Raw genomic sequence first — 15,347 nt, 5'->3', positions numbered from 1 at the left:
TTCGTGACCCTACATTCCAGCCGTCCTTCGTGACCTAAATCCCAGCCATCCTTCGTGACCCTAAATCCCAGCCGCCCTTCGTGACCCTAAATCCCAGCCGCCCTTCGTGACCCTAAATCCCAGCCGCCCTTCGTGACCCTAAATCCCAGCCGTCCTTCGTGACCCTAAATCCCAGCCGTCCTTCGTGACCCTAAATCCCAGCCGTCCTTCGTGACCCTACATTCCAGCCGTCCTTCGTGACCCTAAATCCCAGCCATCCTTCGTGACCCTAAATCCCAGCCGCCCTTCGTGACCCTAAATCCCAGCCTCCCTTCATGACCTAAACCCAGGTCGCCCCGCAGATATAACCATGGGGATTGCAGGTTATGAGTCAACCCCACGTATCACTACTAACCGCAAGTCACTGTGTGGTACCTTCAGACTGTTTAGGACATTGTCAGTCTCTCTATGAGTTATATGCAATTCACTATTTGCCTCAGAGTGAATCATAACATTACAGCAACATTTAATTAAAGATGTTTAATCTCTTCTTCGCTGGTTTAACTGTAAAGAAAATCTCCCAATTTCCACCACTCTCTCCTCCCTCCCATCTGCAAGGACACACTGTCCTGGCTGTGCTTCAGTATAGGAAATGGATGTATGTATGCATGTATGTGTGCGTGCGTGGCGCGCAGGGATACGGGTCTGGAGATAGGGATGGAGGGATACGGGTCTGGAGATAGGGATGGAGGGATACGGGTCTGGAGATAGGGATGGAGGGATACGGGTCTGGAGATAGGGATGGAGGGATACGGGTCTGGAGATAGGGATGGAGGGATACGGGTCTGGAGATAGGGATGGAGGGATACGGGTCTGGAGATAGGGATGGAGGGATACGGGTCTGGAGATAGGGATGGAGGATACGGGTCTGGAGATAGGGATGGAGGGATACGGGTCTGGAGATAGGGATGGAGGGATACGGGTCTGGAGATAGGGATGGAGGGATACGGGTCTGGAGATAGGGATGGAGGGATACGGGTCTGGAGATAGGGATGGAGGGATACGGGTCTGGAGATAGGGATGGAGGGATACGGGTCTGGAGATAGGGATGGAGGGATACGGGTCTGGAGATAGGGATGGAGGGATACGGGTCTGGAGATAGGGATGGAGGGATACGGGTCTGGAGATAGGGATGGAGGGATACGGGTCTGGAGATAAGGATGGAGGGATACGGGTCTGGAGATAGGGATGGAGGGATACGGGTCTGGAGATAGGGATGGAGGGATACGGGTCTGGAGATAGGGATGGAGGGATACGGGTCTGGAGATAGGGATGGAGGGATACGGGTCTGGAGATAGGGATGGAGGGATACGGGTCTGGAGATAGGGATGGAGGGATACGGGTCTGGAGATAGGGATGGAGGGATACAGGTCTGGAGCTAGGGATTTCTCACCGCAGGAGCCTGGCGCCCTCTCCTGGTAGGAGAACTGTTGGTGCAGCTCCTCTTCTGTCATCTCACTGATGAAGACTTTGAGCAGGCAGCGGATCATAAACAGGGCATTGTGGGCCTGCCAGATAAACAGCTGACTGGAGAGGAGAACAGAACAACATTTACTTTGTCATTTGAGACATTATGAAGACAAGAGAAATCTGTCATACATAGACTAGCACTGTTGGAGCTAGGAACACAAGCATCCTGCTACACACGCAATGTCTGCTAAATATGTTGTATGTGACCAATGACATCTGCTAAATATGTTGTATGTGACCAATGACATTGCTAAACATGTATGTGACCAATGACATCTGCTAAACATGTTGTATGTGACCAATGACATCTGCTAAACATGTTGTATGTGACCAATGACATCTGCTAAACATGTTGTATGTGACCAATGACATCTGCAAAACATGTTGTATGTGACCAATGACATCTGCTAAATATGTTGTATGTGACCAATGACATCTGCTAAATATGTTGTATGTGACCAATGACATCTGCTAAATATGTTGTATGTGACCAATGACATCTGCTAAATATGTTGTATGTGACCAATGACATCTGCTAAATATGTTGTATGTGACCAATGACATCTGCTAAACATGTTGTATGTGACCAATGACATCTGCTAAACATGTTGTATGTGACCAATGACATCTGCAAAACATGTTGTATGTGACCAATGACATCTGCTAAATATGTTGTATGTGACCAATGACATCTGCTAAATATGTTGTATGTGACCAATGACATCTGCTAAATATGTTGTATGTGACCAATGACATCTGCTAAATATGTTGTATGTGACCAATGACATCTGCTAAATATGTTGTATGTGACCAATGACATTTGATTTAGCCTACTATGCATAAAGACAAGACCAGGAAGGAATAGCCATGAAAACAGGCTCACAAAAAAATATATATATATTTCACTCTCCAATATGGTCAATGTTGACCATAAAGTAAAGTGATTTGGTTGGAGGGGTAGGGTTGAGGGGAACTGAAGTCACTGAATGGGGTAGTAAACAACCCTGTCATAATAACAGGTGGCAAAGAGATGTTGTCAGGGCAACAGCAGAGGGACCCTGTGGCAACGAGATACTTTCATCCTTATATCCTGTGACCCGTCCGCTTGTCCGAGACTAACTGGATCCTGCAGGTCTACAGCAGGTCCGGTGACAGCAGCAGTGTGTGTGTGTGTGTGTGTGTGTGTGTGTGTGTGTGTGTGTGTGTGTGTGTGTGTGTGTGTGTGTGTGTGTCAACCGCTCACTAGAGATACGACACACAGCAGCCTTGACTACCACAGTCAAGAGCAGTCTCATTCACAACCACAGACACTGGGTCCTGCTGGGTAACAACGGTTGTTGTGACTCGTGACACATCCGCTAGAGACGTGCAGTAGCCTGGACTACGCTCACAGACGGGAAGGATGAACCTCTGACCTCATGTATGATCATACATATGGACCCCCAGTTCATGAACGCACACCAACACTAACATAAACACACACACACCAATCAACACTAACATAAACACACACTCAAACAACACTCACATTAAAGCCAAAACATGAATAAAGTAATAGCATTGCTTGTAACTATGATATGGGCAATGATGAGTTCATAAACGCACACATTCAACCAACGTAGCTCTATTACTTACAACCATGCACACCACCACTCCTATTAACACACATTCAACCAACGTAGCTCTATTACTTACAACCATGCACACCACCAACACTCCTATTAACACACATTCAACCAACGTAGCTCTATTACTTACAACCATGCACACCAACACACCTATTAACACACATTCAACCAACGTAGCTCTATTACTTACAACCATGCACACCAACACTCCTATTAACACACATTCAACCAACGTAGCTCTATTACTTACAACCATGCACACCAACACTCCTATTAACACACATTCAACCAACGTAGCTCTATTACTTACAACCATGCACACCAACACACCTATTAACACACATTCAACCAACGTAGCTCTATTACTTACAACCATGCACACCAACACACCTATTAACACACATTCAACCAACGTAGCTCTATTACTTACAACCATGCACACCAACACTCCTATTAACACACATTCAACCAACGTAGCTCTATTACTTACAACCATGCACACCAACACTCCTATTAACACACATTCAACCAACGTAGCTCTATTACTTACAACCATGCACACCAACACTCCTATTAACACACATTCAACCAACATAGCTCTATTACTTACAACCATGCACACCAACACTCCTATTAACACACATTCAACCAACGTAGCTCTATTACTTACAACCATGCACACCAACACTCCTATTAACACACATTCAACCAACGATGCTCTATTACTTACAACCATGCACACCAACACTCCTATTAACACACACATTCAACCAACGTAGCTCTATTACTTACAACCATGCACACCAACACTCCTATTAACACACACATTCAACCAACGTAGCTCTATTACTTACAACCATGCACACCACCAACACTCCTATTAACACACATTCAACCAACGTAGCTCTATTACTTACAACCATGCACACCAACACACCTATTAACACACATTCAACCAACGTAGCTCTATTACTTACAACCATGCACACCAACACTCCTATTAACACACATTCAACCAACGTAGCTCTATTACTTACAACCATGCACACCAACACTCCTATTAACACACATTCAACCAACGTAGCTCTATTACTTACAACCATGCACACCAACACACCTATTAACACACATTCAACCAACGTAGCTCTATTACTTACAACCATGCACACCAACACTCCTATTAACACACATTCAACCAACGTAGCTCTATTACTTACAACCATGCACACCAACACTCCTATTAACACACATTCAAGGAATATGCCCATCATAATGGCTTCCCCTGTAACTATGGTGAGCTTCTATGTGAACGTAAACCCCGGTGTTTCATGGGAAGCAGGGTAGGTTCACAGACCTTTCCACCGCACACATCTTTGTCAGATCTAGCTGGCAAACTTTGAGCCGCCCTGACTCCACTAATTACTGAGAGGCCTGGTGGCTCTCTTGTCTTGCTAGAGGCTGGTCTGTCTTGGGAAATCGATTTTTTTAATAGTACCAGTGAAAAGTTGACACACCTACTCATTCAAGGGTTTTGCTTTATTTTTACTATTTTCTACATTGTAGAATAATAGTGAAGACATCAAAACAATTAAATAACACATATGGAATCATGTACTAACCAAAAAAGTTAAATCAAAATATATTTTAGATTTTAGATTCTTCAAAGTAGCCACCCTTTGCCTTGATGAAAGCTTTGCACAGTCTTGGCATTCTCTCAACCAGTTTCACCGGGAATGCTTTTCCAACAGTCTTGAAGGAGTTCCCACATAAAATCAGGTCCATAAATATTTGGACATTGACCAAGTAATTACTATTTTAGCTGTCTACCACAGCATATTGGATTTGAAAGTAAATATGAATGAGCTGTGCAGACTTTCAGCTTTTATTTAAGGGCATTTACATCCAAATCGGGTGAACGGTGTAGAAATTACAGCACTTTTTATACGTGGTTCCCCCCTTTTAAAGGGACCAAAAGTAATTGGACAATTGGCTGCTCAGCTGTTCCATGGCCAGGTGTGTGTTATTCCCTCATTAGTTCATTTACAAGTAAGCAGATAAAAAGTTTGAGTTGATTTTCAAGTGTGGCATTTGCATTTGAAATCTGTTGCTGTTAACCCTCAATATGAACTCCAGAGAGCTGTCACTGTCGGTGAAGCACGCCATCATTAGGCTACTTTGTCTCTATACTGACGCTTAGCTTGTTTGATTGCCTTGGAGGGAATAGCTACACTGTTTGTATTCGGTCATGTTTCCGGCCACCTTGCCCTGGTTAAAAGCAGTGGTTCGCACTTTCAGTTTCACGCGAATGCTGCCATCAATCCACGGTTTCTAGTTTGGGAATGTTTTAATCGTTGCTATGGGTACGACATCGTCAATGCACTTTCTAATGAACTCGCTCACCGAATCAGCGTATTAGTCAATGTTGTTGTTGGACACAATGCGTAACATATCCTAGTCCGCGTGATCGAAGCGGTCTTGAAGCGTGGAATCAGATTGGTTGGAGAAGCGTTGAACAGACCTGAACGCGGGAGCTTCCTGTTTTAGTCTCCGTCTGTAGGCTGGGAGCAACAAAATGGAGTCGTGGTCAGCTTTTCCGAAAGGAGAGCGGGGCAGGGCCTTATATGCGTCGCATAAGTTAGAATAACAATGATCCAGGGTTTTACCAGCCCTGGCTGCGCAATCGATATGCTGATACAATTTAGGGAGTCTTGTTTTCAGATTAGCCTTGTTAAAATCCCCAGCTACAATGAATGCAGCCTCCGGATATGTCGTTTCCAGTTTGCAAAGAGTCAAATAAAGTTCGTTCAGGACCATCGATGTGTCTGCTTGGGGGGGGAATATATATATATGGAATATATATGGTGATTATAATCGAAGAGAATTCCCTTTGTAGATAATGCGGTCGACATTTGATTGTGAGGAATTCTAAGTCAGGTGAACAGAAGGACTTGAGTTCCTGTATGATGTTATGATCACACCACGTTTCGTTAATCATAAGGCATACACCCCCGCCGTTCTTCTTACCTGAAAGATAGTCGTTTCTGTCAGCGCGATGCGTGAAGAAACCATCTAGCTGAACCGGCTCCGTTAGCGTCTCGAGTGAGCCATGTTTCCGTGAAGCAAAGAACGTTACAGTCTGTGATGTCTCTCTGGAATGCTGCCCTTGTTCGGATTTCATCAACCTTGTTGTCTAGAGACTGGACATTGGCGAGTAGTATGCTAGGGAGTGGTGCGCGAAGTGCCCGTATCCGGAACCTGACCAGAAGACCGCTTCGTTTGCCTCTTTTACGGCGTCGTTGTTTTGGGTCGCCAGCTGGGATCCGATCCATTGTCCTGGGTGGAAGGCAGAACACAGGATCCGCTTCGGGAAAGTCATATTCCTGGTCGTAATGATGGTGAGTTGACGTTGCTCTTATATTCAGTAGTTCCTCCCGACTGTATGTAATGAAACCTAAGATTACATGGGGTACCAATGTAAGAAATAACACGTAAAAAAAACTAAATACTGCATAGTTTCCTAGGAACACGAAGCAAGGCGGCCATCTCTGTCGGCGCCGGAAGTACCATGAAGGGCCTGATTCACACAGTCTCAATTGAATAGTTAATGCTGAGATGTGTCCGTTACTTGAACTCTGAAGCATTTATTTGGGCTGCAATTTCTGAGGCTGGTAACTTTAATGAACTTATCCTCTGCATCAGAGGTGACTCTGGGTCTTTCATTCCTTTGGCGATCCTCATGAGACAGTTTCATTCTCATTATAGAGCTTGATGGTTTTTACAACTTCTTTCAAAGTTCTTGACATTTTCTGCATTGACTGACCTTCATGTGTTAAAGTAATGTAGTTTCTCTTTGCTCATTTGAGCTGTTCTTGACATAGCTCTACTTGGTAAAAGACCAAGTCCATATTATCTTCTGTATACCAACCCTACCTTGTCACAACACAACTCAAACGCATTAACCTCTCTGGGATAGGCGGGATCCTAATGTCCCACTTGGCCAATTGCCAGGGAAAATGCAGAGCGCCAGATTCAAATAAAATACTATAAAATTCAAACTTTCATTAAATCACACATGTAAGATACCAAATTAAAGCTACACTCGTTGTGAATACAGCCAACATGTCAGATTTCAAAAAGGCTTTTCGGCGAAAGCATCTGATGATAGCACAACAAAGAGAGAAATAATATTTCAACCCTGCAGGCGCTACACAAAACGCAGAAATAAAATATAAATCATGCCTTACCTTTGATGAGCTTCTTTTGTTGGCACCCCAATATGTCCCATAAACATCACAAATGGTCCTTTTGTTCAATTAATTCTGTCCATATATATCCAAAATGTCCATTTATTTGGCGCGTTTGATCCAGAAAAAAAAACAGCTTCCAATTTGCCCAACTTCACTACAAAATATCTCAAAAGTTACCTGTAAAACTTTGCCAAAACATTTCTAACTACTTTTGTAATACAACTTTAGGTATTCTTAAGCGTAAATAATCGACGAAATTCAAGAAGGGTCTATCTGTTTTCAATACAGGACAAGAAACTGACGCTACTTTTCTAGTCTTGCCCAACTCTCAACAGTGTTACTGTTTCAAGATGGCCATACTTCTTAATTTCACAAAGGAATAACCTCAACCATTTTCCAAAGACTGGTGACATCCAGAGGAAGCGGTAGGAACTTCAAACAAGTGCCTTAGAAATCCAGTTCCCCAATGAAAATGTATTGAATAGACAGTGACCTCAAAAAACATTCTGAATGGTTAGTCCTCGGAGTTTTGCCTGCTACATAAGTTCTGTTATACTCACAGACATGATTCAAACTGTTTTAGAAACGTCAGAGTGTTTTCTATCCAAATCTACTAATAATATGCATATCTTATATTCTTGGCATGAGTAGAGGTTGTTGAAATTGGGCACGCTATTTATCCAAAAGTGAAAATGCTGCCCCTTATCCCAAAGAGGTTTTTTAAAGAAATACTACAATTTAACTTTTAACAAGGCACACCTGTTAATTGAAATGACTACCTCATGAAGCTGGTTGAGAAAAAGCCAAAGAGTATACAACGCCGTCATCAAGGCAAAGGGTGGCTACTTTGAAGAATCTCAAATATAAAATATATTTTGATTTGTTTAACACTTTTTTGGTTACTACATGATTCCATATGTGTTATTTCATAGTTTTGATATCTTCATTATTATATAAATCTAGAAAATAGTAAAAATAAAGAACAACCCTTGACTGAGTAGGTGTGTCCAAACTCTTGACTGGTACTATCTATCCGACTCCTCTGCTAGCACAGGGTTCCCCAAACTGGGGTTCTTCATCATCACTCCATAGGGTACAGCACAGGACGTATTTATTATTTAACTACCCATGTCACTGTCCCACAACTATAGGCCTACCTCTAGATTCCAATGAGAAATGTCAATGGTTGCAGCATCACCACATCAACCCAGTCATTGACTTCAACATTGAGAGTTTAACATATTTATGACTTAAACTATTCATTTTGATGATTCTGTCCCCTTTACAATTCGTTTTCACATGATACTTACTCTTGGCATTCTGTGGATATTTTCAGCTCTTTGGTTCTTCCCAGGAATATTCTCACCAGGGCTCCAAAATTCCCTGTTCTGGGATTGTTCTCAACTGTAGAGAGAGGGACAGGAGAGAGGAAGTACATAGTATTTAAAAAGACTGCTTGGTGATTGACACAGCACATCAATAATCTATACCGTCTTGTTTATGAAACAAAGATAATATAATTACTGATGATAACATGATTTCTACAGGTTTACTACAGGTAAATCTGTCAAATAAAAGTCTGTAAATATCAGAAGATTAAATGTAGCACTCAATGAAGTTTGTAGTTTGTTTTGGTGTAAACGATGGCCGCTGACCCAATCAACAAAGCCCAAATAAGTAGAAAAGGTTAACAGACAAGCTTAATACACAAACATGAGACCTACTCAGGATCTTGGCGAGGGGAATGACAGCCTCTTCCAACAGCTTGGAGTCCCCACTGTGGGGGGGGAGAAAGAAGAGAGCAAGACACAGAAACAGAAGAGAGTAAAGACATTTAACCCTTTTTACATCAGCAGATGTCACAAAGTGCCTATACAGAACCCAGCCTAAAACCCCAAAGCGTAAGCAATGCAGATGTAGAAGCAAGATCAACTCCATTACAGCAGCCACAGCAGCTCTTGATCTGATATTAGCAAGCACTGTATCTCAAGATATATCTTCCTTTACCAGGGACAATTAAACTGCAATCCTTCCACTTGTGAACTGACTAAATCAGTGTCAGCTAACAAACTCAAGTTCATCCATTTTACCGTCACTGATAGTCCATTGTGCCCTCTACTGTCAAGCAGTGTGTATAGTCACAACACTCATTCATGGAAATATAATTAGAGTATTAGATATTTCTAATACAAAATATTTTTCAACCGATAAGTGAGTACATTACAGGCCTCCCGAGTGGCTCAGCAGTCTAAGGCAATGCTTTGCAGTGCTTGAGGTGTCACTACAGACCAGAGTTCGATCCCAGGCGGTGTCACAGCCGCCGTGACCAGGAGACCCATGAGGCGGCACACAATTGGCCCAGCGTCGTACGGGTTAGGGGAGGGTTTGGGCGGCGGAGATTTCCTTGTCCCATCTCGCTCTAGCGATTCCTTGTGGCGGGCCGGGCTCCTGAAAGCTAACGGTCACCAGCTAGACGGTGCTTCCTCCAACACATTGGTGTTGGCTGGCTTCCGGGTTAAGCGAGCAGTGTGTCAAGAAGCAGTGCGTCTTGGCAGCGTCGTGTTTCAGGGAGACGCATGGCTTTCGACTCTCCCGCGTCCATAGGGGAGTTGCAGCGATGGGGCAAGACTAACTACCAATTAGATATCACGAAATTGCAGTGGTGAAAAAGTAAAAAATACTTGAAAGCACTACTTAAGTAGTTTTTTGGGCTCTCTGTACTTTACTATTTATATTTGACAACTTTTACTTTCACATTCCTAAAGAATGTGATGCTCTTTTTACTCCATACATTTTCCCTGAAACCCAAAAGTACTTGTTACATTTTAAATGCTTAGCAGGACAGAAACACCGCACTTATCAAGAGAACACCCCTGGTCATCCCTACTGCATCTGATCTGGTGCTCACTAAACACATGCTGCATTTGAAAATTATGTCTGAGTGTTGGTGCGTACCCCTGGCTATCTGTAAATTTACAACCACAAAAAAGAAAATGGTGCTGTCTGGTTTGCGTCACAAGGAATTTGAAAGTATTTATACTTTTACTTTTGACAATTAAGTATATTTTAGCAATTACATTTACTTTTGATACTTAGTATATTAAAAACCAAATAATTAGACTTTCTCAAGCTGGATTTTACTGGGTGACTTTCCCTTGAGATATTGTCTTTACTTTTACTCAAGTATGACAAATCGGGTACTTTTTCCACCACTGCGAAATTGGGGAGAAAACAAATAAAAGTACAACAACAAAAAGTGTGTACATTAGACTATTTATATGTGGGATATTGTTTTTCAACAGGAAAAGTTCTAAAATATCTGGGTTGTGTCTTTAAGGTCAACTATACTACCCGTCACACCAGATCATAAAGTCAGTTAGATCATTACAGCAAGTCAGCTGAGGTCTGCAAATAGTAACATAAAAGTTGTTTGACTTGGAAGAAGTTAACTAAAACCTACCCTCTGTTGCTGCACCTTAGCTGATGTTGACGGGCCAGGAATAACTTATCGTCAAGGTAACAGAGGGAAAAAATGTGTTCGAACCAGAGTTCAAAAGCACAGTGTGTATGTGTGTGTTAGACAGTTAACAATGGAACTGAGAAAGAGGTTAGGGTGCAGTGAAGCCATGGTAAACATTACAAACCTTTTGTTTGATCTACTAAAACACATGTCCTGTTTCAGGAGAAACGTGTAATTCTGTGTGACAACACCACCTGTATTTCAAAAATTCACTTTCAATGTGATTAAACAAATAGGATTAAGAGAATACATCATCTAACCTGGCCTATTTGATTAACCTGGTCCTAGATGTGCTTGTGCCGTCTTGCCAACCTCCATGGTCATTGCTGCAAGGAGTTGGCTATAAAGCAAACAGATCTGGGACTGGGCTACTAAAGTAACCTAGTACCCGTCGCATGGATTCCTTTAGCCTATTTGTTTAAACCAATTGAATAGTAATTGTTGTGGTTGTCTAGACTGTTAGTGTCATTGTTTCATTGAGTGATAAGGAGTTGGCATTATAGCACTTCTGTGTTGTCTTGGCTGTGTGCTTTGGGTTGTTGTCCTGTTGGAAGGTGCTCTAGGGCAGGTCTTCCCTTCGTCTTTCCGTTCGTCTTTCCTTCGATCTTGACTAGTCTCAGTGCCTGCCGCTGAAAAACATGCTGCCACCACCATGATTCACCGTATGGATGGTATTGGCCTAGGTGATGAGCGGTGCCTGGTTTCCTCCAGATGTGACGCTTTGCATTCAGGCCAAAGAGTTCAATCTTGGGTTTCATCAGACCAGAAAATCTTGTTTCTCATGGTCTGAGAGTCTTTAGGTGCCTTTTGGCGAACTCCAAGTAGGCTGTCATATGCCTTTTACTGAGGAGTGGCTTCCGTCTGGCCACTCCACCATAAAACTCCAGAGATGGGAGAACCTTCCAGAAGGACAACCATCTCCACAGAGGAACTCTGGAGCTGTGTCAGAGTGACGATTGGGTTCTTGCTTACCTCCATGACCAAGGCTCTTCTCCTACGATTGCTCAGTTTGGCCGGGCGGCCAGCTCTAGGAAGAATCTTGGTGGTTCTAAAGTTGTTGCATTTAAGAATGATCGAGGCCACTGTTTTGGGGACCTTCAATGCTGCAGAAATGTGTGCCTTGACACAATCCTGTCTCGGAGCTCTACGGACAAGTCCTTATATAGACAGGTGAGTGCCTTTCCAAATCATGTATAATCAATTGAATTTACCACTGGTGGATTCCAATCAAGTTTCAGAAACAACAAGGATGTAAAAATGGAAACAGCAAAGTGTGTGAATACTTATATAAATAAGGTATTTCTGTTTTCGCTTTGTCATTATGTGGTATTGTGTGGAGATCGATGAGGAAACATTTGAATTTAATCCATTTTAGAATAAGGCTGTAACCAAACAAAATGTGGAAAAAGTGAAGAGATCTGAATACTCTGAAAAGGTATCAGAAAACCAGTGAGTATCTGGTGTGACCACCATTTGCCTCATACTGCACAATGCATCTCCTTCCCATACAGTTGATCAGGCTGTTGATTGTGGACTGTGGAATGTTGTCCCACTCCTCTTCAATGGCTGTGCGAAATTTCTCGATTTTGGCGGGAACTGGAACATACTGTCGTACTCGTCAATCCAGAGCATCCCAAATGTGATCAAAGGGGTGACATGTCTGGTGAGTACGCAGGCCATGGAAGAACAGGGACATTTTCAGCTTCCAGGAATTGTGTCCAGATCCTTGCAACATGGGGACGTGCTTTATCATGCTGAAACATGAGGTGATGGTGGCGGATGAATGGCCATACCATAACCCCACCATGGGGCACTCTGTTCACAAACGTTGACATCAGGAAATTGCTCGCCCACACGATGCCATACACGTGGTCTGTGGTTGTGAGGCCGGTTGGACGTACTGCTAAATTCTCTAAAACAACGTTGGAGGTGGCTTATGGTAGAGAAATTAATATTAAATTCTCTGGCAACAGCTCTAGTGGACATTCCTACAGTCAGTATGCCAATTGCATTGTCCCCAGCACAAGGTGCACCTGCGTAATGATCATGCTGCTTATATGACACACTTGGCAAATATGCCACACGTGTTAGGTTGATGGATGATCTTTTGCAGAGAAACGTTCACCATCAGGGATGTAAACCAAATTTGTTAAGAAAAGTTTGTTAAGAGAAATAAGCTTACTGAGCATACGGAACATTTCTGGGATCTTTTATTTCAGCTCATGAAACATGGGACCAACACTAAGTGCGTTAATATTTTTTGGTTCAGTGTACATGTTGAAAGTGATATGACAAATCTTTACTAGACCCACAGAGGTCAAATGAAATGATTAGGAGTTCTACATGGAATTCTATGATTACATCTAGGCTATGAAAAACATATGCGCGTCCTTGGGTGTCGTGTACTGGTACTAAATAAAATCTACTTTCACCCCTGAGCACAACCAACTAGTTGCCTGCTACTTTAACATGTTCTTTCCTGATAGAGGGGATGAACAGGGTAGTCTGTGGCATATCAATGACCATAGGAGTTGGTTGTACAGCACAAACTAATCTGGGACCATGCTAAACTCAGCAAAAAAATAAACATCCCATTTTCAGGACTCTGTCTTTCAAAGATATTTGGATTTTTAGGAATTAACTTCATAGATCTTTATTGTAAAGGGTTTAAACACTGTTTCCCATGTTTGTTCAATGACCATAAACAATTAATGAACATGCACCTGTGGAACAGTCGTTAAGACACTAACAGTTTACAGACGGTAGGCAATTAACGTCACAATTATGAAAGCTTAGGACACTAAAAGAGGCATTTCTACCGACTCTGAAAAACACCAAAAGAAAGATGCCCAGGGTCCCTGCTCATCTGCGTGAACATGCCTGAGGCATGCTGCAAGGAGGCATGAGGACTGCAGATGTGGCCAGGGCAATAAATTGCAATATCCGTACTGTGAGACGCCTAAGACAGCGCTACAGGGAGACAGAATGGACAGCTGATCGTCCTCGCCGTGGCAGACCACGTGTGACAACACCTGCACAGGATCGGTACAGCCGATCATCACACCTGCGGGACAGGTTCACCAGTAATGTCGTCGCCTATGGGCACAAACCCACCGTCGCTGGAACAGACAGGACTGGGAAAAAATGCTCTTCACTGATGAGTAGCGGTTTAGTCTCACCAGGGGTGATGGTTGGATTCACGTTTATCGTAGAAGGAATGAGCGTTACACCGAGGCCTGTACTCTGGAGCAGGATCAATTTGGAGGTGGAGGGTCCGTAATGGTCTCGGGCGGTGTGTCACATCATCATCGGACTGAGCTCGTTGTCATTGCAGGCAATATTAACGCTGTACGTTACAGGGAAGACATCCTCCTCCCTCATGTTGTAACCTTCCTGCAGGCTCATCCTGAAATGACCCTCCAGCATGACAATGCCACCATCCACACTAATCGTTCTGTGCGTGATTTCCTGCAAGATAAGAATGTCAGTGTTCTGCCATGGCCAGTGAAGAGCCCGGATCTCAATTCCATTGAGCACGTCTGGGACCTGTTGGATCGGAGGGTGAGGGCTAGGGCCATTCCACCCAGAAATGTCCGGGAACTTGCAGGTGCCTTGATGGAAGAGTGGGGTAACATCTCACAGTAAGAACTGGCAAATCTGTTGCAGTCCATGAGGAGGACATGCACTGCAGTACTTAATGCAGCTGGTGGCCACAACAGATACTGACTATTACTTTTGATTTTGACCCCACCTTTGTTCAGGGACACATTATTCCATTTCTGTTAGTCACATGTCTGTGGAACTTGTTCAGTTTATGTCTCAGTTGTTGAATTTTATGTTCATACAAATATTTACACATGTTAAGTTTGCTGAAAATAAATGCAGTGAGAGGACGTATATTTTTGGGCTGAGTTTAGTACTGCTACTTTAACCATTCAGATGATCATGTTATTACCTGCTAGTGGGACTGATGAAGGTGAAAGAGATGAGCTGGTTCCAGAAGGGATCATTCTCTGAGATGGACTCTGTTCCGATCAGGGTCCTGAGGCTCTGGTTCTCACACAGGTCACTGACCTGGCTGGTGTTGGCTCCCATCTCCTGGGTACACGGGTTCTGAGGAGAGGCTCTCTTTCTCACTGCCTCATCTCCCACTACCACACTGGGCACTGTACTGGGGAAGAGAACCAAGAAGAGATTAGGCTACTCGCTCATCCGCTACACACATTAGGTCTACTTATCTGAATCTGATAGAATAAAATAGGTTTGGTTCATGAAACAGGAAATATGACAAAATCCTGACTCCTAATTCTAAATTACTGGGTACCTATGATGTTTAGCAATCCTCTCCTCTACCTGAGACTTAGGCCTACTTCTGATCTAGAAGAATCTCCCTGTTCCCTGGTGAGAGCGGTTTACATTTGACATTGGCTGTGGAGTCAGCAA

General features: G+C 43.2%; 1 protein-coding gene across 4 annotated transcripts in view; it reads right to left on the bottom strand.

Moving 5' to 3' along the window:
* Positions 1-15,347, bottom strand: part of dym (dymeclin) — a 221,875-nt gene that overhangs the window by 205,046 nt on the left and 1,482 nt on the right. For 2 of the 4 annotated variants that reach the window (XM_052458491.1, XM_052458493.1), the window contains exons 2-5: positions 14,860-15,070; positions 9,109-9,161; positions 8,695-8,788; positions 1,433-1,566 (exon numbers count right to left, since the gene is read on the bottom strand). In XM_052458491.1, coding sequence (XP_052314451.1) covers positions 1,433-1,566; positions 8,695-8,788; positions 9,109-9,161; positions 14,860-14,999 — 421 coding nt within the window. In that variant the 5' untranslated portion in view covers positions 15,000-15,070. Of the gene's footprint in view, positions 1-1,432; positions 1,567-8,694; positions 8,789-9,108; positions 9,162-14,859; positions 15,076-15,347 lie in introns of all 4 variants that reach the window. The other 2 variants (XM_052458492.1, XM_052458490.1) reach the window with 1 other exon arrangement.

The sequence above is a fragment of the Oncorhynchus keta genome, chromosome 12 (assembly GCF_023373465.1).
Source record: "Oncorhynchus keta strain PuntledgeMale-10-30-2019 chromosome 12, Oket_V2, whole genome shotgun sequence".
Classification (NCBI taxonomy): Eukaryota; Metazoa; Chordata; class Actinopteri; order Salmoniformes; family Salmonidae; genus Oncorhynchus; species Oncorhynchus keta.
Note: the sequence above shows the minus strand (reverse complement) of the source record. Positions and strands in the feature narration are given on the sequence as shown.